General features: G+C 32.0%; 1 protein-coding gene across 1 annotated transcript in view; it reads left to right on the top strand.

Moving 5' to 3' along the window:
- Positions 1–21,009, top strand: part of LOC105622406 (patronin) — a 65,894-nt gene continuing 44,885 nt past the window's right edge. Inside the window, exon 1 of the mRNA XM_012203831.1 lies at positions 1–336. Within this exon, the coding sequence (XP_012059221.1) occupies positions 1–336 (336 nt within the window). The remainder of the gene's footprint in view (positions 337–21,009) is intronic.

Here is a 21,009-nt window from a genome sequence, read left to right as displayed (position 1 = left end):
ATGTGGAACACGATCTCGCGATTCTTCGTTAAGGGCAGTAAGACCGCGGTGGTGCAGGAAGAAACTGCGCCGCCACTGCCGACGGAGGAAAAAGACGAGCAGCAACAACAACCGGAGCGTGCGTGCAACGGCGTCGCCGACGACGACGCGCCCGCCGACGGTACGAGCGCCGTCCATGTGTTCTTCGACGCGGCGATGGATCGCGGCGCGAGTGCAGACGATCGACGCAGGCCTGCCGCCGCTTCTGCTGCCGCAACCGGTGCCGCGGCAGCAGCCGACCAGCAGTCCAGCGGAGGCGATTCCGATCACTTCTCCGACGCCTACGAATCCCGTCAGGTAGGTGTTCTGCCTGTCTTATCCTCCGGCGATAGCCGAAATGGAAACAGATCCGAGAAACATAGCGAGTTAAACGAGAATAGAGACTTGGAAAGACTTATATATATTTCTATCAATATCATATGTAAATTAATTTTAATTTCAGTTTATAATGCATTTTTTTTAATTTTTGGAAAATAGTTAAAAGTAAGATATTGTGATTAAAGTTAATCCACATTGATAGAAATGGGCCTCAAGTATTTTTGCTAACATAGAGTAACTTTAATCTCGGTTTAATTTACTCTTTATCTTTTTTTAATTCTTAGAACTAGAGAGAAAAAGATAAAGAATAGATTAATTGAGATTAAAATTAATTTATATTAGGAGATTTGAATCAGTATTGTGCTTTGTGTGGTTCCAAAATCTTTTGAAAAGGATTACTGAAAAGGTTAATCTGTAATTCAATTGATTCTGGATAAAAGACTTATGAAGCACAGAGATTTTAGAAATACTATAATACTGTAGTAATAAACTATAGTATTATAATAAATAAAATGATAAACTAGCATACATTGAGTACTTAGTATCTGGGAAGAAGGATGTCTTTAATCCTTTAGAACTGATGGTGAGTCAATCTATTGAACCCACTCGATTATAATCTCTTTGTCAAAAATGTCAAACAATTCAATTTTTTTACATCTACAAATTTGTACATCTACAAATTTGGATTATTCTTATTAAAATAATATACTTATATTCATTCTATTTTTTATAACAGTTATATTATTTTGATTCGCTTTGAAATTAATTAGCGCTTTTAATTAATATAAATTAAATGGGTCTTACAGAATCGGCGTTAGTAACTGTGTACAGATTTTGGCGTCAGTTCCAGAGGGTTAAGATGCAGTAAATAGATTTTCTGAGGAATTTATATAAGGCCCGTGACAAAGATTATTTTCATCGCAGGATGTGGGACATTCGCGTTCTCCGTGACCGCGTGTCCGAAGGCGTTTGTCACGTGTATTTGCGAGACGCATGAAGCTTAGAGGGAACCGTGCTCGGCAGTAAAACTATTCCCGAGTTGTGACGTTGTTGACGAATATGGCGTTCGTTTCCTGCGCGCAATGTTATTTATTGCGCGATAAAACTTGCTGGCGTTTCACCTGTGCACACGGACTCGCCTTCCTTCGGACGGCGGCGTCTTCGGCGAACTGCCACGATGAATCGCACAACTCTAATTATTCCTTTAATTGTCCCGACTGATCCCGAGCGAGATCATGCATCTCGAGAGCCATTCTGGACACTTATAAATTCACCGACATTTTTGTGCGAGTAACTCCGGTTTTCAGGGAAGCGCATTGATCGTTCAGTATAGCTTCATTTATTGACCTGTAAGAAAGAATTTTATTTCTATGTGTGGCGGTGTTATCAAATTTAGACCCATTTCCGTCAATGTGGATTTACTTTAATTTTGGTTTAATTTATTCTTCATTTTTTTCTAATTTTTAACTAGGAAGATGAATAGTAAGCTGTACCTTTAAAGGACACGAGAAAAATTTCTGGTTGAAAATGAATGAAGAGGATTTTGGTCATATCAATCAAAATTCTTAATTATAATAGTAGATTTAACCAGAATATTTTGTCAATTTTCAACTAGAATTCTAATTAATTCAGACTCTTTCCAGTGCAGAGATCGATTTATAATATTTTACAGCTTTACTGAGTAAGATTTGTTATAATTCATCATTTTTTCCTTCAAAATATGACACTATTTCAATGCTACTATAGTTAGTTTTCTTGTACTATAAAGGTTAAAGTTAATCTACATTGGTGGAAACAAGTATAAGACTCTTTATTTTTGGATTTTCTTTAATGGAACTTTATTTTCCAAGTCTCTACATCTTTTTTAATAGATATCCGTATCTTTATACACTATACAAGAGATTTTTTTATTCTCTTATTTTTATAAAATCATAGTTCTACTATGCAGAGAAATTATGTTTTATATATTATATTATTTTACCTTACACTTAAAATTCTTCGATCAAGATTGCGCGGGATACCAAATCAAATTCGCGCTTTTTTGCACGCTATTGTGCAAATCACGTAGATAATACTTCACTGTCGCATGATTTAATGTTTTTTTTTTACCCGTACCGTTAACCCTGATTGCAGACGGTCTGCGCAATCCGTACCAATGAACAATCGATATTTGGCCATGCGAGCAGCCTCGTTATCGACGATCTCTCTTTTGGCACACGTTCAATGAGTATCATTTGTTCTGGCTTCTCAAGCAAAAATGTGTTGTCAATTATGTTATAAAAAAAGCTACTAAGGCAATACCTAAACTACAGATTTATATATCGAATATAAATTTATCAAGTTGATTTTTATATAAACGTACAAAATATATATTCTAAGGCTACACTTCAAAAGATCCTCGAAGAAAATTTTACTCGATATAATATAATATATATTTTGAGTAAAATTTTCCTCGGAGACATTTTAGAATGTAGTTTAGAAAAATATGCGTATGGATTTAATATTCTTGATACTGGAAAAAATGTACTAAATTTTAATATTTAAATAATACCAACTAAAAATTTATTTATAGTTAATAATAATACATATAGTTAATAATAAATATTTACTCAATAAGGATAATAATTAAATTAATGATACTTGTACTCAAATAATATCTGAGTTGGTATTTTTCAAATAAATGATTTAATAAAATTTAATACACTTTTTCAGTGCAACGTGATGTGGATTTACGATTTAAACAACATGATATAAAAATATAAATACCGCATGGCGTTAAATCTACATCCAAAAAATTCATATTCTTTAGAGTGTAGTTTCCGTAAATATTATATGAATGTTGGCAATCTAGCTGCTTCAAAGGACCAACACGCAAAGAGAAATTTACTGCATTAACGCACTATGCCGCATAAACTGGTTTCCTTTTCTCGTTTCTGGAAAGCAAGGTCGTTCCTGTTGCATGCAAGCGATCTTTATTCATACCGGAATTCTTTACTTATTTTTGAAGTCGACGTTACGATCTGAGGGAGACGTATCTTACGATCTCGTATAATCGTTCTGCAAGTAAATGCATCGACGGTGATACGTTTTTGCTAATGTTGCTATATTGCCATGATATAGGAAAAGAGCGATCTTATCGTGCGTGCTCTTCGAGTGTGATCTCGTCTCGATTGTTTCCGTCGATTAATGTACTGGAAACTAAGCGCCTAATTTAAGGCGTGTCGCTGAGACTCTCCTCCTTTTCTAATGTAGGAGCGGACGAGCATTCCTCACCGTAACAGGCGGTGCAATTATCAAACGTGCATTAAGGCATGCTGCAACACGCATGTTCGCGGAGCCGTGCAATTAGCCGTGGTTTCTTGCCCATTACACGTTCCGATTTCTACGTCTTTTGAATCTCAGGAACGTTCACGAAAATCTGGATTAGCTTCAGTTTTTGCATATCACGATCATGTCCAATTATTGTTGTAAAAATTATCTCCAATCGGTTTTATAAGCTAATCAGAATTGAATTATTTGAAGAAAGTCGATCGAATAAATGTTTTTAACAATAATATTAAACATACAAATTTCTCTCTCCTTTTCTCTTTTTATTCATTTTGTAAATGAATAGAAAGAGGTTGTAATAATGAAATTACAGATATTGTCTTTCAAAAAGAAGAAACTTTTTGTTCATCGTGCAAATGGGTGTAATAATGAAATTATAAATTTCTTGTCTCTCTCTCTCTCTCTCTCTCTCTCTCTCTAAACAGAAGAAATTATTAAAAGAAGATAATACCTGTTTTTTATAATAAAAAACAGTCTATGTATGCAAAATGTTCTGCTTTATTTCTGCTTAAAGTTTAAAAATTTTGAATCATTAAATTTATTATATCAAAATTATGTATCAAATTTGTGTCCAAGGACTAAACTTAATTTGAAATATTAAAAAAAAATTTTATTGTTATTAGTATATTACCACTCAGCTCTTAGTCAGCTCTTAATCGTGCTACATATTTTCATTTTAATAACGCCAGATTAAAGTGGCTATGTGGCTTGATGTCGATGCACCCGATGCGCCACTGATCTTGAAATATCGATCGATCGATCCACATCGTGTTCAGTTACGACGACTTAATTTGAGAGACACCTGCATTCGCCTTGCGGACGATGAGAGAAAGACGAGGCCTCTCTACGTGCCTTGACGACTTCTTTTAGAATAATTACGACGACCATGACACATACTCGGAAACGATTAATATCATGAATAAAGTGTATGCGTGATAGAGCCTCGTTTATGTCATGTATTCCGCACATAAATTAACTTGGATTAGCTAGGTATATACACATTGTTATTAATTTTTTATTATTTATTACTTTATTATTTATTATTATTATATACACATTGTTATAAATTATTTTGTTATTGTTTATTTTGTTTTTACTCTCTCCAGTTTTTTTTGGCACAAGTAGTCAAAGTATAGAGGATGTTAAAAAAGGGCCAGTTTTTGCTTAAAAAGGTGTAAGTAAAAAAGAAATAGCATTTTAGATTCTGAAATCTGATGATAAAGTTATTAAAAGTAGCGTTTGGAAAACCTCGAAAATTGAGCAAAAATATTGAAATTTGGATAAATAGGCCATGTTCGTGCTTAATTTTCTCTAAAAGATGATCTCTAAACATTACGAACTTTTTAATAATTTTATTGTATCCAGAATGTCAAAATTTATATAAAAAGTACATTGAACGAAAAGATTGATTGCTGCAATTTAAATAGTAAAATATGGCATAGTATTTTTATATGGCTGGCTGCAGCAACCAATTTTTTTTTCAGTGTATTATTTCTTTTGCTTAAATCTTTTTTTTGATAAAAAATTAATTCTCTTTTTTTAACATCCTCCTTTCACTCTCTTTTTTCGAAATAAAAAAAGGTGGTGTAAGGATTTCCTTATATTGTTATAAGTTACAAAAATTTTTACAAAAATTTCCTTAATTTTTCCTCGAATTTCAAATTTACATTAAATTATTTTATGTTTGAATTAATTGTTGTAGATGAAAGATTAATAGATATCAGCTCATTTTGCTTTCGAAATATTTGCTAATTGTAAATTAGCATTTCTATTAGCATTTATATTTTCAATTCAATATTCAATAATTGTCTTTATCGTAAAGAAAAGCTGTGTTTTACTGCTGGTGCACCGTGTATTTTACATAATAATAACACGTTATCCCATCCTCAGGCAAACAGGCGCTTTTAAAAAGCATTAATCGGTGAAAGTGACGGTACTCGCACTTGATACCTCGAGATAATCGAAGCCGTTTTCGAAACCGCGTGCAAATAGGGAAATGCCGATGTGGGTGGTAAATTGAAAGCGGGTTCTGGCCTCGTGCGATCTCAAACAGCACCGTATCGTATTTGAGTATTAAAGACATTTGAATGTTGAATTTATTACTCGCCGAATATTTTCTCTTCTTTATTTTAAATACTCCTTATTATTTTAAATACTCCTATGACAGTCCCAGGTAATATCGTGTCTCGCGAAGTGTCCCAATGAATAAAACCGGCTCATAAAAACAGACTTGCAAAAGATGGAGGCGTTGCCGGGAGCATGAGATAGGTTGTCGCTGCGTTACGTCTCTGTCTTTTCAACACTTACACACAACGTCCTTCATCAGAGAACAAGTAATCCAATACACCGTGAGAAAATGAATCCGCGTTGTGCGACGGCCTGCATTGTTTCATGCACATTGTCGGATGCTTTCTACGAAAGGAAATACGCTCACTCGGTCGCTTTCCACAATCAATTCTCTCAGCTACTAGGTAACAGCCTGTCGTTTTTGGGAAAGTTTCCGGAAAGTTTTGGAATGTTTAGCGAGGTATACTCTGTTACACTGAAAAAAAAAATTATATATATATATCAGCAGCATTATTTTAATTAAAAATAATGCTATTAATACAGCTTTTTTTTTAATATTCTTTAATAATCGAGAGCATAATCACTTAATGTGGGACAGAGTCCCTGAAATCATTATAAAATTCATATGAAATCCCGTAATTATCAGATTATATGTATAATTATATATACAATTATTAGAAATAGTTGTGTGGTTATAGATAAAATCAATTATTTTATCAAATGACTTCATATATAGTGAAGAAAATTATTTGTCATCAGATAAAATCGTATAAAATCAAATGAAATTACGTAATCTATGGGACAATATTTCAGCTAATGATTCTTCTAATCTAATTTAACAACAGTATTAATGAAACAAATAAAATTTTATTAAAATAAGAGCATGACGTATTTGTTTCATTAATTGTGTTGTGAATTAACAACATTCTTTTCAATTAAAATAATGCTGTTGATACAATATCATTTTGTTTTTAGTATAAATATGAAAGAAGCAATGGCAATCAAAATTCTCAAGTTAAATAATTTTGTTATTTTTAATCATACGTGTCAAAATGTAAATCAATTAATTTTTCATAGTTATTTTTAAAGTAACAACATCGATATTAACATATTTAATGCATTATACATTTAGTAAATAATTAACTAAATTTAAATAAAATTTAATACATTTTCTTAAATTAAATTAAATTTTATTGTTTTCGTTAAATTAATAATACATTGAATAGAAGCAATAGCGATTTATAAAAATGATTAAAAATAATTAAAATTAGGTATCATTTGAATTTAACAGTGTAACGTAAAATAGAATGAGATAAAATAGAAATTGTTTATATAGGGAAAAGACTTTGTGGCTTCGCCAAGTTATTTTTATCTGTGTGCGTCATCTCGGGAATTATTCGTTTAATTAAATTGTTCTGCGCGGTGTTTCAACTATGCAACTATGCATTTTGAACGTGCCTATTACGCGATGTACTTAGTCTCGCTGCATTCTTCGCAGCGTGTCTTTCGCTGAAGCTGTAAATATTTTTAATTGTTGTATTTATCATCTTTTTGAGAGCACGATTTTCAGGACAAAAATAATTATTCACACAGCGATATCGATGCGCTCGTCGTTTCCTTTAATTAAAAATATCCGACAATATAAAAATTCTCTGCCAAGCTTAGCTAGCATTAGAAAATCTCTAACGTAACAAATTATCACAGATGATTCTTCCTTGGGAACACGCTTGACTTAGCATTTAACGTAGTAAAATTGGTGGGATTATATCTCTAAAATTAGAAGGGTGTGGTTCTTTCGTTTCTCTAAAGTGCACGAAAAGAATAGTTTCGCTGAGGTCTAAAAATTTAGCTAGATACAGATCTGAAAATAATAATTTTATTGAACCATTAAAATAATTTAACACGTATTTGTATTAAATTAACACAAAAATTAGATTATTCAAAACATGTAAAATGTGTTAAATTTAACACAAATTTTCCAACTGTGATGACTTTCCTATATAATTATCTTTGACTTTCCTACATTTTGGTTCAACAAAATTTTCTCAAATCTACCTGAGATATTTTTTCAAATATTTCCATATCTATCTAAATTTCTAAATATTTCAGCAAAACATTCTTTCTGTATATTCACTTAAAAGAATAGTGAGTAATTATTTTAAGGGAGAGAAAGAGTTCTTTTTTGTTCACGGGTCAAGAAGGGAGACCCGGTTTCCGTAGGGTAAGGGTCAATCACGTTGGGCTTAAGGGATCCAGCATTATTTTGATTCGCTGCCGCGTATGCGTTCGCGTGGGTGTTCGTGAGTACGAAACGCAGCAGTTGACTCACTCGTGCGACCGTAGAGTGCCGTCTCCAGTGCACTCGACGGAATCTAAAGCCGCACGCTGACTCGCCTCGTAGTGTGGTCTGGCGCTCGGAACTGGCGACGCGCTGCTCCTCGTGGATTCCTTGGATGGATATCCGAATTGATTATTATGTGATTAAATTCGACGTGCTGCAGTCGAAATTATTCCCTGGTGAGACACATGGCGGAATGATCAATGGGTGACATCGATTGACGAAGAAAATCGAGGTATTCGGGGGAAAAGTCGCCCTTTTGTTAATCGTAAAGAATGAATTTTAGGAGGAGGAATTTGTCTTTTCTCATGGTTTGAGAAAAGACAAATCTTAATGAGGAGAAAGTGTATAAGAAAATTCGAAAATCTGAGAAAAGAGAAATTTTAATGAAGTGTATCAGGAGATTCCAAGTTTGAAAAAAAGACAGATTTTAGAGGAAAGTATTTTAAGAAACTCAAGGTCTGGGAAAAGACAGATTTTAATGAAAAGAAAGTGGAAATATACGACAGTCAAGAGTGAATTTTGCGTGTGGATGCAAACTGTTTAATACACTCGGCGGATCAGGCAATGCAATTGCATATCTCAAGGATTTCCTTCTCATGCGAACAATCGTGTACGTCACGCTTTTGCGGAGTGATTCGTCATCTCGGAAGTGCGTATTGATTGCGATTCTTACCTCGTTATCTTCATTCTTGGGATCTATAGTCGCGATATAGCAAGTCATACAACGTCCGCTGCAATTGGTGCTATAATTTCTCTGCGACGATCCCAAGGATCCGATTGGATTGTGTGAAAACAAAACGACTCGACCACTTCTTCCCTCGATGGTGTTGAGAATTCCATCGTCGACTCGATCGAAGACAGATGTTGGACCCACACCATCGAGAGAATCCATTGCGTTATCGGGAAGAAGGCATTTTCTATAGTTGCAGCCTTTGTGCAGTTATTGCTGAACATTGCTTCGTGTCTTGTTAATTATCAACTGGAAAGAGAGAAATATCAAGAGAAACGGAGTTGTCGATGAAACGAGTGAATTATCACGTTATTAATAATGTCGGTCCAAGAACTTGGTCGCCGAAATTAAATTTATTCACTGGGATCTTCTCTTGGACACTTTCCCGGAAACGAACGCTGCCATACTGAAGTTTCGCGAGAGGAGACATCAAGAAGATTAACAACTCATGGAACTGCATTATAAAATCACGACAATTCAGTCGGGAGATAATCTCGAGATAATGCTGCGAACATGATGAATCGAAGTGCCATGATTAGTGTGTATATCATTTATACACTGTTGAATATCAAAGGAGTAATGGTCCCAAGTTCTTTGGAGTTAAATAATATTTTGTTACTTTTAACTTTCATGTGTGTCGAAATATAAATTAATCTATCTGTGATTAATTTTGAAGTAAACAACGTCGATATTATAATGTTCCTAATAAATAATAAATTTGAGTCAATTTAATACATTTTTTTTAGTTAAATTATTTAACGTCATCGTTTTAATTAAATTAATGATATATTGAGTAGTAACAGTGGCGATCTACAGAAATAATTGAAAATAACTCATAAAATTGAGTATAATTTAACATTATGAATTCAACAGTGAATGTAGCGTTTCTTTGTTATCGGATCAAATCTTTAGTATTCCCTGATGAGAAATAGATGAGAAAAATTTTCATCGGCAAAAATCTGAGGAGGGGCAATGCATCGCAGATTTTCAATTTGGATCTCTTGCAATTTGAATTCGATCGAAGGTGTGCACTGAACGACGCGAGAAGAGTTTTACGAGGTGAGGCAGTTGTCGAGAAAAGGCGAGGATGGCGAGCGAAGTGATGCTGGCGCCCACGCCGGCATCTACAACGTCCATACGTGAGATGGACGACGTCAGGGATATGGTTAGAAGTGCGACCGTCACCACGATTTACGTAAGTTGATCTCCGTGCATGAATGGTGATACATTGTGTCCAACAATTGGTATTCAGAATATCATTCGATTTCTCTCGATTTATATCATCCGCATGAAGCGTATTCTTTCTAACTAAATATATCGATTCGTTTATTTACTACAACAACGACACAACTAAACAAAGGAAAAAAAAAATTTTCCAGAAAATTAATTTCAATGTTTTGAATCAGAATTTTGTAATATTAATTTTTAAATTTAATTATAAATTTTGTATTTTGTAATTTTGATTATAATAACTGATCGTGGAGATGTAAAAAGTATATTTTTTAAAAGTATGTTGTTTCTTTTTTTCTTTAAGTTTCCGTTTTTTTTTTTTTCGCAAAGCAATTAATGATAATTTTTTAGTTATGTGTTGAAGCAAGTCAGCGATATAAATATACACTGTAAAAAACATTTGAAGAATAATTATCATAATTTTTGAAGACGAGCGATGATCTTTGTGGAAGCGATTAAAAATAAGGTCTCAGTTTCGCAATATATCGTTCCACCGTACAATTTTTTTTCAAATTTGTACTTTGATCTAAAAAAATTAAATACGTCTAATTCTTTTTAAATCAAAAAATTATTTGTAAAAACAACTGAATATGAAGCTTTGTTCAAAAGTTTCACAACATTATCGTATAACTGTACAATTTTTTCCAAGAGTTTTCTTGTAACTTAAAAAAACTATATTTTTTTAAATCGAAAAGCATTTTTGTAGAACCGCGGATAGAAATATGAAGCTTCGGCATAGGAAAATTCTGCAACATTGTTGTATAATATTTTCTAAAAGTTAGTGATTCGAATTCATTGAATGTTATTTGTTCTGCCTTTATAAAGTTGGCACCCTATAATCAAAATTTCGATTTAATTACTAGAATTCTGGCTCTTCCCCAAAAAGTTCTAGAGTTTCTGATAGGTTTTGAAAAGAGTTCTGACGATTAAATTAAAAAAAAAAGAAAGATTTGAAAATTTGACTATCATATTTTTGCAAAACAAAAATTAGACATAATTTTTTTATTTCAAGTCAGAGCGAAAAAAGTCATTATATTATTTGAAGCAGAACAAATTGTTTCTCGAACATACATGCTTTAATATTTGTGGTTTTGCGTACGGGAGCACGTGCGCCAAGATATATTATAAGCTCTTGTGAAATAAATGGAGGCGCAGGGTGGCAATAATCCGCGTTATTTTATGCACGTTCGCGAAGTGACGAAGGACAATAATGTCAAGGACAAGATTTCACTCCCATACGCTAATCGAGTGATCGTCACGGGTGGTGAACAACAACGGAGAGGAAAAACGCGCGTCGCTCGGAATCCGCGGTGTACTTTCGATCTCGCAAAATGTACGATATCATTCCGCAACTTTGAGCCTCTTCGCGTAAATTGAAGCGATTGAATCTTTACTGGCCCTTTTAACAATACATGGGCATGTCTACTAAATTTAATTTCAAAATTAGTTTATTAATAATATAATATAATTATATGATAATATAATAATTAAGTTATAATAATATTATAATATTTAAGTTGTTTGAATTTTAATCTTAGAAATGACTTAAATATATTATATAATAATAGTATTATAACTTGATATTATACATAGTATTTAATAATATAATATACTTAAGTTATTTACATTGAATTTTAAACTCAAAAATAACTTAAGTATTATTAGACTTAAGTATTATTATTATATTGTATAATTATATTATAATATTATTTATAACTTAAAAATTTGATAAGTAAACATTTTTACATCTTTGTGCGAATTTATTTATGCCTACAAAATCTCTTTAAACAAAATAGTTTTCCACGGATTTTATCTCGTTTTCACTTTTACATTTTTAGTGGGAATCGAAACACAGTAGTGAAAAGGTGAAAATTAATGTGATAGAAGGATTAGCGAAACAACACAAATTAGGGGCATTGAAGGTAGAACAGCGCTTTTTTTATTAAACGCTGTATATCGCCTCGTATACCTTTCCAATCACGGAAGAACGAGGGCGTTATACTAACGCGGCTTCCGCGGATCGCAATTTGCGATTCGCTTCGTCGGCTTCTCACTGCACTGGAAGTGCTGTCGACTCATTGCACAACTAATTAATAGGTCGACCATGTATGCGAAACGCGCCTGTCGGAGATTTTACAGCTACGCATCCAATCGATCGTTCACAATTACACGATGTAGTCTTTCCAAAGTTAATCGCGAGTGAAATACGTTACACACTATCAGAATATGTGTTATATTTAAAGAAAGCGATTTATATCGTACATTTAAATTTAGCCAAATACTCTATTCTTTTTCTTTTTTTTTTCCAGACATAAAAGTTATTGGTCGAAAAAAATTCTTATGCATGTATGTTCGGTTTTTATTTACGGTTTTTATTGTATTTTTATACCTGTGATTAATCACTAAATTGATGGTTTTATAGTGGTAACTTTAAAAGTTACTACAAATTTATCAGTTTAATGATTAATCATTGTTCAAAATTTGAAAGTTTTTACAAAAATTCTTATGCATGTATGTTCGGTTTTTATTTCTTTTTATTAACTTGTGTTTAGACTTTCTTAACTTCATAATAATGTAAAAAATTATATTTTTATACCTGCGATTAATCATTAAATTGATGGTTTTATAGTGATAACTTTAAGTTACTACAAATTTATCGATTTAATGATTAATCGTTGTTCAAAATTTGAAAGTTTTTACAAAAATACAATAGTATTTTCTTTAGCTATTAATTATTGATGGCTTTATAGTAACCTTTAAAGCTATTTATACGAAACGATTAATAATCACTAAACTGATGATTTCATAATGATAATTTTAAGGCCTGATTTTTCATTTTTTAGCTTATTTCATTTTTTAACTTATAGTTAAGTTTAATCTGATGATAATATAAAAATTGTATTTTTCTAGTTTATGACTAATCACTAAACTGATGATTTTGTAAGTGAGTAACTTTTACATAACTACGAAAGCATTAATTTTGTAATTAATTTTGTAATTAGAAAAATGATTTAATAATAAATAGACTCGCACGATGTAAATCATAAAGAAAAACATGAACCTTTTAGAGCCAACTCAAGAGCGATGTTAATTAATCATATGTATAATTCGTTTTAAAACAATTTATTAAATTCATACGTTTCGATTCACACATATTTTGAGATCCTTTTCAATAAAACGTTATTTAAATGTTATTTAAAGAATAGTGTATATAAACAATAGAAATTCTATGCAATAGTGTATATAACGGAGACATTACATTTGGCGATAATTTCTGTTATTTCTGTACATGACAATTTATGTCTGGATATTGATTTGAATTAGTACGATGAACATCAATCAAGTAATAATTAGAAAAATACAATTCTTACATATGCGAAACGCGCTATTATCTAGTTAAATGAGGTTAAATCTATCACAAGTTAATCAGAAAATGAAAAACTGGGTCTTATAGAAATACATGCACCTTCCCTTCGCACTTTCGATTCGCGTCGGGTATGGATTGTCGAAATCGCGTAGGCTGTCATGGAATGGCACTCGACTGCCCACTCGACAATTTTGAGATCACACGTGCGACGTTCTGATATAATGTGTGAAACCGTTTCACGCTTACGTAAATTGTAATGTAAAATATATCCTTCGGCGATTTTCTTCTGCACGAATTCTTCTAAATTTCGTCATTCAGTATCGGGACATTTTGATTAGGTACTTTCAAGAGTTTCAAGACAATTTTACTTTTACAGGACATTTTTTTCTATCTTGTCAAGATTTCTATGCTTGTCAAGATTTTCAGATAACGCGACGCGTGATGAAACAAAGTGATGTCATATGCAGGTTTTAATTTGCATAAGTAGAGCAATCCTTTTAAATGTATTTACTGAATAAATGCTCGGAACTAGACTGTGGTCATTGAAACGGATGTAGCTTGTCGAGTTTAAAATATACCTAAGTTTTTCGATGTTAAGCTAGGATGAACTTTGTAATTTCACTTTGGCGACTTACTGCAGTTTAAGAATTTCACTTAAAACTTGGCGTAAAAATAACCATGGAAAATCGCGCGAACGCGGATCTTCTTCTTGCGGATTAATACATTTTTAATATATAATCTATTATACATGATTAAATAATAATTTTTAAATCAAGATTTCTCTTAATTTTGTATTATACAAATTATAACAGAATTAAGGGGAATATCAAAGAAGATAAAATTTTACAGAGAAATATTGCGTACAATATTTGGAAATTTCATCATTAATACGATAAATCGTATTAATAATGAAATTTCCAAATATTGTACGCAATATAACGTTGCACAAATGGACAGAAGTTTTTTCCCTTCTCTTGTTCTCTCTGTTGGCTGGCTTTATGACGTTCGTGGGCGGACCGAAATGTAAAAAGCGAACGATTCCGTATTTGGTAGCGGTATCGTTTCACGATTATTATTTGCGAAAATTGACGTGATGTGCTGAACATACGATTTCACTCTCAGTAAACGTAAAGTTTTAAACGATGGATCAAAGAGAAAAATATAGAGAAAAATACGAAAGAAAGAAAAAAAATTAAATGAGTACGACCCTTTATACTAACGATGAAAATCGTTGGTATAAAGGGTCTTTCTTTCTGAAACCTCTTTTCACTCTGGCACCTTCAAACTTTTTTAACTTCATTTGAGTCGCACTTACTCACGTTCCTTTAAAATTAAATTGACACGGCGACACGTTAGCATTCATTTGTTTTGGTTAAGAATTAATTAGTAATTCACTAAGTCATTAAATCATTTCGAGTACATTACAACCGTTAAGTACTGTGTCTTGAATATGTGAAAACCATTAAAATAATGCAGTTATCAGTGCAGTCAGTATTGCAATTACCAGTGCAGGATTATCTATATAATGAAAAAGATTAATGATCTCTTAATTTCTATCTAGAAATTAATCTACCATTATTTATGTTATTTAATGTTATTGCATGTTACATTTATTTTAATTTATGCTATATTACGTACGGCTACCTTATAATTTAAAATCAAACTACGCTGTAAGTTATAATTACACAATAATTATCAAGAGTCAAACGACTTTCCAGTATGCTCCCGTTAGTGTTATGAAAATTAACTGCTGTAGTCGGCAACATTTTCGATTTATTCATATTACAGCTGCTTTACTTCACTTTACTCAGCCACTTTACTTCATCGTTTTACTAATCGATAGAGTGCACCTCCTTCTAATATCCAAACAAGAAATAAATGCTGATAAAAAGGTTATCGATTCTTCCATATCGATTCGTCCATAAATGGTATTACCATGATTTCTGCCTGACACGGCAAATCCTATAATTTAGAATATGTCATTTTGTCCTTGTTCACTGAACTGGGGCAGCTGAGTGAAGTTTCTGAACGTAGCCCTACATAAAGATCTTTTTAGCTCAATTCACTATATATACATCTATTTTCATAATATATGGTCATCTAAAGATTACAGAAATTTATGAATGAATTTCATTTATGAATTTCTTGATATTTATAATTTTTAAATACACGGAAAGGATGATTTTGCAAAAGTAAAAATTTAGCTAGATATAGATGAAAATAATTTTGTTGCATCTTCTAAATAATTAAATAAATAAATAATTAAAAATAATTAAAAAATAATTAAATAATTCTAAATAATACATAGGAAACTTAATTAACGATGAGCAAAAAATTTTGACATTAACAATTAGTTTGAGCGTTTTATATAATTATTTTGACGATCCAAGAAAATTATTTTTAGATTTATATATAGCTAAATTTTTAGATTTTCAGAAAAAATGTTCTTTCTATATAACTATATAGTGTGAAAATAAGCTTTAAGTATAGCTCTTTTTTACATTAAAAAAATTAAAACATACATAATAAAAATATTAAGTATAAATAAGCGAAGTATAATAAGCGAAGAAAAAAAAATTTGATGTCAAATAACTTTTTTGTGTGAATTTTTATAATTTCCAGTTCAAGCAAACTGTATATGCCGATTATTTGTCGGTTTCGACACAGTTTTAAATTGAAGCTGGATTACGTAATATCATAAATTAAATTGACGAGTAATTTAATATTTATTAGCTTGCTCGAACTGGAAATGGTATAAAATTTATATAAAAATATTACGGCACCAAAACCCTCTTTGACCTTCGTTTATTTGTGCTAAAATAAAACCTATTACAATGTTACAATTTGGAATTTGCGATTTGTACACTGTATGATATATAAAATTTATATAATTACATAATTCATCCAAAATTCTGTCGCGAATTGTTTCTGAAATGAGAATTAAAGTAGCGCGCCTGTTTATCTCGTGGTTTTGTCGGTCGACTGCAACGAGCTCCGAATGTTTAATTTCTACCTTTGGTTTCTACCTGCAGGTCATACATTCTTATGCGCGCGTAGGTGTGTGTGTGGGTGTACAACACCGGTTTGCGATCAACTCTAGCCTTTTTTCTATCCTTGGGAAGACGATAAATTTTCTGAGGACGTTTAGATTATTTTCCGAGTGATCTTTTCTCGGTCGAATAATATTATCGTAACATCTCTGAATATAAACTCGCATTTAAATTTAATTGTATGACATAGGGAAATTATTTTTTTTCTATGATTGAGAGTTTCTGAATTAGGAAATGAATGAGATTTTTTTCACATCGACACGTAGCAACTCTTGACAAACGAGACATAAGATTCAGAAGTTACTCAACTATCTGCGAAGTAATCTTATCTTTCGTTACCCTTCTCTTATCTAAAAAAAAAATATAATCCGAAACGAGATCGACTGACCGTTACTCCCTCGGTGACTTAGTGTTTGTACAGACTTATCATTGTCATCCACAGCGAGTTGGTAATCCAAAGCAGGCTGTGTCACAGGGCATTTGCATATCTACTCAAACGACGCGACGGCGCGAGATTACAATGTTGTGACCACATTATTATGTAACGCGAAGCACTGCGTCCGCGATACTTTATCATACACATTTATTCATATCATGTTACATATTATCATTATTATTATTATTATTTGAAATATGACGTATAAAAATTTATTCTCGTGCGTGTCGCAGAAATATGTATAATCTAAAATTTATAAATTGTAAATATATAACACAGTTGGGAAAAATTTGTGCTAAATTTAACATTTTACATGTTCCAAACTACTCAAACTTTTGTTAATTTTACATGAGATGAACATGTTAGAAAACTAATACAAACATTATATAAAAAAATTGACATAAAAAAAACTAATAACAATTGTAAGCAATCATTCTTATTAAAATTAACATTTATAATATGCTAAATTAATACATTTTATTCATTTATTTTAGAATTTAAAAAGTATTATAAAAATATTAGTTTTCAAAAAATATTATTTATGTTATTGTTCACTTACTCATTGCTCATAAATTATGTTCTTTTGATACTAAGAAATGTTGAATATTTTTTGATTTAACACAAAATATTTAAATAACATAATCGCATTATATTAAATTAATACTCGAATGTGTTAAAAATTCATAAAATTTTAATGGGGATCTGAGTGGACCGATTTTAATAAGTACACAATGTTTTTTTTTTACTATGTACTTAATGAAAATGCATAATTAAATAGAAGCTTAATATACGCACACGTACATAATGCAGCTGCCCTGCAAGGAAGACGCAGACTGCGGGAAACGTGATGCAAATGTAAATAGGTGCACCACAACGGAAATACAGGGTGCGCCGTGACTAACGTCGCGATTGAGTGCTACCATTCAGAAAATTTTCAAGACGTCTCGAACGTGCTTGTTCGTTGTGTTTATATTTAAATAATTTCTAAAGTATGCGCTTCAAGAATACTGAAAGAAGGAGAAGAAGCTGATAATATCGACACACAGCATACTTCAACGGTGCTTTTCTTTATTTTTTCGTAATATCTGACAAGCTTCCTGATTTGGCTTTTGGTTTCGCTCGAAAGATATTTACCATAGACATGATAATAATTCTGCTAATATTGTATTTACGATCTAAACCGCGTAGATATATAACCTCATGATTGCATATGCATTTTGTATTCACGAATGCACGCAACACGTTGCCGTACATTTTTGCGAGAGTTAATTAACGTTGCCGTGCCGCGAGATTGATTAGAGGCCGTATTGTAGATTAATCGGCTGTTGAGTGACTCGGCATATTTTGATCACTCGCCATAATTAGTTTATATGAGGTGTACCCATGAATGCTGCGAGCGCGAAAGTGGCAGTGATCTCACATAAATCACGAAGAACCGGGCTTAATTTGTGAAATTCTAAGTATCTAATTCGTTTGTGAAATCTGCCGATTACAACTGCGATATTTTTCGCGTGCAGAGACGTACATAATGATCAGTTTATTTTAGGCAATCGCGATTTCACTTTTCTTTATTGACAATGTGATTACAGTTGAGAGAACTTTAATTTAACGTCATTTGTTTAACTTCGTTTCTATATTGCAATTGTTCCCTGCATGAAATGTATCTCGTTAATCTAGAATTAAAATCTATTCTTTTCAAATATCTAATTTTACAAATGTAAGGTTTTGTTAATTTATTGTTTAGAAACTTGCTTGCTTATAACTAAGTAGATAATTGATGTTCTATTGTTTTAGTTATATAAGGAATAATCGATATTTTGTCAATTACCTCCACGAATTTCTATTTGAATTAGCATTTGCATTTTCTTTGAAACACATCACGCAACATTTTGTATTTGACTGTATTAAAGTCGGTCCACTCAAATTCTTAACATTTTGTGTTGAATTTTAATATATCTGATTAATTTAATGTGATTATGTTACTTGAATATTTTATATTAAATCGATATTCAATTTCTTATCAAGATAACACAATTTATGAAAATATAAAAATATATATAAAATAATATAATACAATGTATTTTAACATGTAAATTCTAATAAATGAATAAAACATGTGAATCCATAATAATCCATAATAAATTTTAATTTTTCTTAGGAAATATAGTCTACAATTTGTTTACAAACTATGTTAGTGAGGAAATAAAAAGGAACAAGAATTTCAACCCATCAGAAACTATGTATTCCATAATATATGATTTCTGAGGATAGGTTGATATTCTTATTCTGTTCTCTGTTCCTTTTATTGTGCGGAGCTCCTTATATTCTTTAGGTTAAATTTTTTATATACTTTTTGTTTTATCAACATTATAAAAAAAATATGTTTTATTTTTATCCCCATTTTTTAAATACTTAAAGATGTTTCAGTTTCAAATTTTTTTCAATAAACAAAATGCTATGCATTTTAATCCAAATTCACATAGTGTTTTGTCTTCTATTGAAAAAGTTTAAAACTAAAACATCTTTAAGTGTTTAAAAAATGGAGACCAGAATTAAACATTTTAATATCTTAAAAATTAAACACTTCTTTTTTCAGTGATTCTAACATATTCATCTTGTGTTAAAATAATTAAAAAAATTTGAGTGTCTTGTTTGAGACAATGTATTAAATTCTTAATATAATTTTCCTAATTGTGCACCTATATCGGAATTCACTGCAGCTGAAGGGTTAATGGATGCTCGAAGAGAATTTGCTAATATGTGGTGGCCGTTGTCGCGGACATTGCGGAAGTGGTCCAAACGGACGTCGAATATACTATACGTCGCGTGGAAATGCGAGGTCCACAATTACACGACGCGCGAGTAGTCGTCGACGACAACTACCGGCTCTTTGAAGCGTAAATTTAGCGCACAAAACGACGCGAAGGCTGTGTGAAGTGAATGGAGGTAAAGCGCCCTTCTCTCTCGTCCCTTCCGGCTTCTCCGATCATCCATCGGTCCACGAATTAATTCCGAAAAGTACCTATGCGTACCGTTACCCACGATGTACAAATGATATACTCGCGATGGGCAGTCGAGATCATTTTCGTGATCTGCGTTATCATTGTCGAGCAAACTCGCAGCTGGATGAGCGTTAATTATCGTCCCGCAAGGAGAGGAAGTCATGTGCTGGGCGTAACAAAAATCTTTATGGTGCACAATATGTAGAAACATATACGGCGTGTATATAATAATGATATGCGCGAGACGTACACGCCGTTTATCGTAAGCGTGCACGCACGCACGCACGCATGCATTTACTCTTGCACGCACGTACTCACGGACGGGAAGAATTGCAGTGTCTGCAGTTTCATTTCACCGAGCGGTAATTCAGGTCATTGACTCATCGACGAGAATATTTATTGGACGTCGTTGAGAGCGGGATGAGAGATAGAGACAGAAAGAGAGAAACAGAAACAATTTTGTTATATTATATTTTGGGAAAATGGCACAAAAAATACATAAGAGATATCCAGGCATATCTGTGTAACGTTGGTAAAATAGATCTTGAAACAGAGATATGTATAAATTGACTGTAATTTGAGACAGTATGACAAGCTTGTGCATTTACCAGAATATCTCTATAGTGACAGTATAATAATTCTTGAAATAGAGAGAGTGGGGGGGGGAGAGGGAGGAAGGGAGGGAGGGAGATTAATCGTATTTTAAAAGAATAGGTCAAGTTAGTGCAGGAATATATCGGTAAAAATATATACTGATAATTAAAGTCAAAGGTTAATTAAAAAGTTATTTAGCATCCCGAGAATTAAAAGGAATCAATATTTTGAATGAAACTTCAACTTAGAATAGATAGATAATTAACTCTAAGTGTGTACATGGAGTGGCCACAATACCTCAGATATATTATAGTTTTAAAAATGTTATTTTGGATAAAATAAAAAATATCTTCAGATGCTCAGAAATCTTAAAGTTTATATAAAGTTATTTTTTGCATTCTTTTTTCTCGTAAGACTATAAACTAATGTAAATTTGACTATAATATAATGCAGTTACTGTATATATATATATATATATATATATAAATAAAAATAGTAATTAATTAAA

The sequence above is a fragment of the Atta cephalotes genome (genome assembly GCF_000143395.1).
Source record: "Atta cephalotes unplaced genomic scaffold scaffold00044, whole genome shotgun sequence".
In the NCBI taxonomy this organism is placed as follows: Eukaryota; Metazoa; Arthropoda; class Insecta; order Hymenoptera; family Formicidae; genus Atta; species Atta cephalotes.
This window is presented reverse-complemented; position numbering and strand designations above follow the sequence as displayed.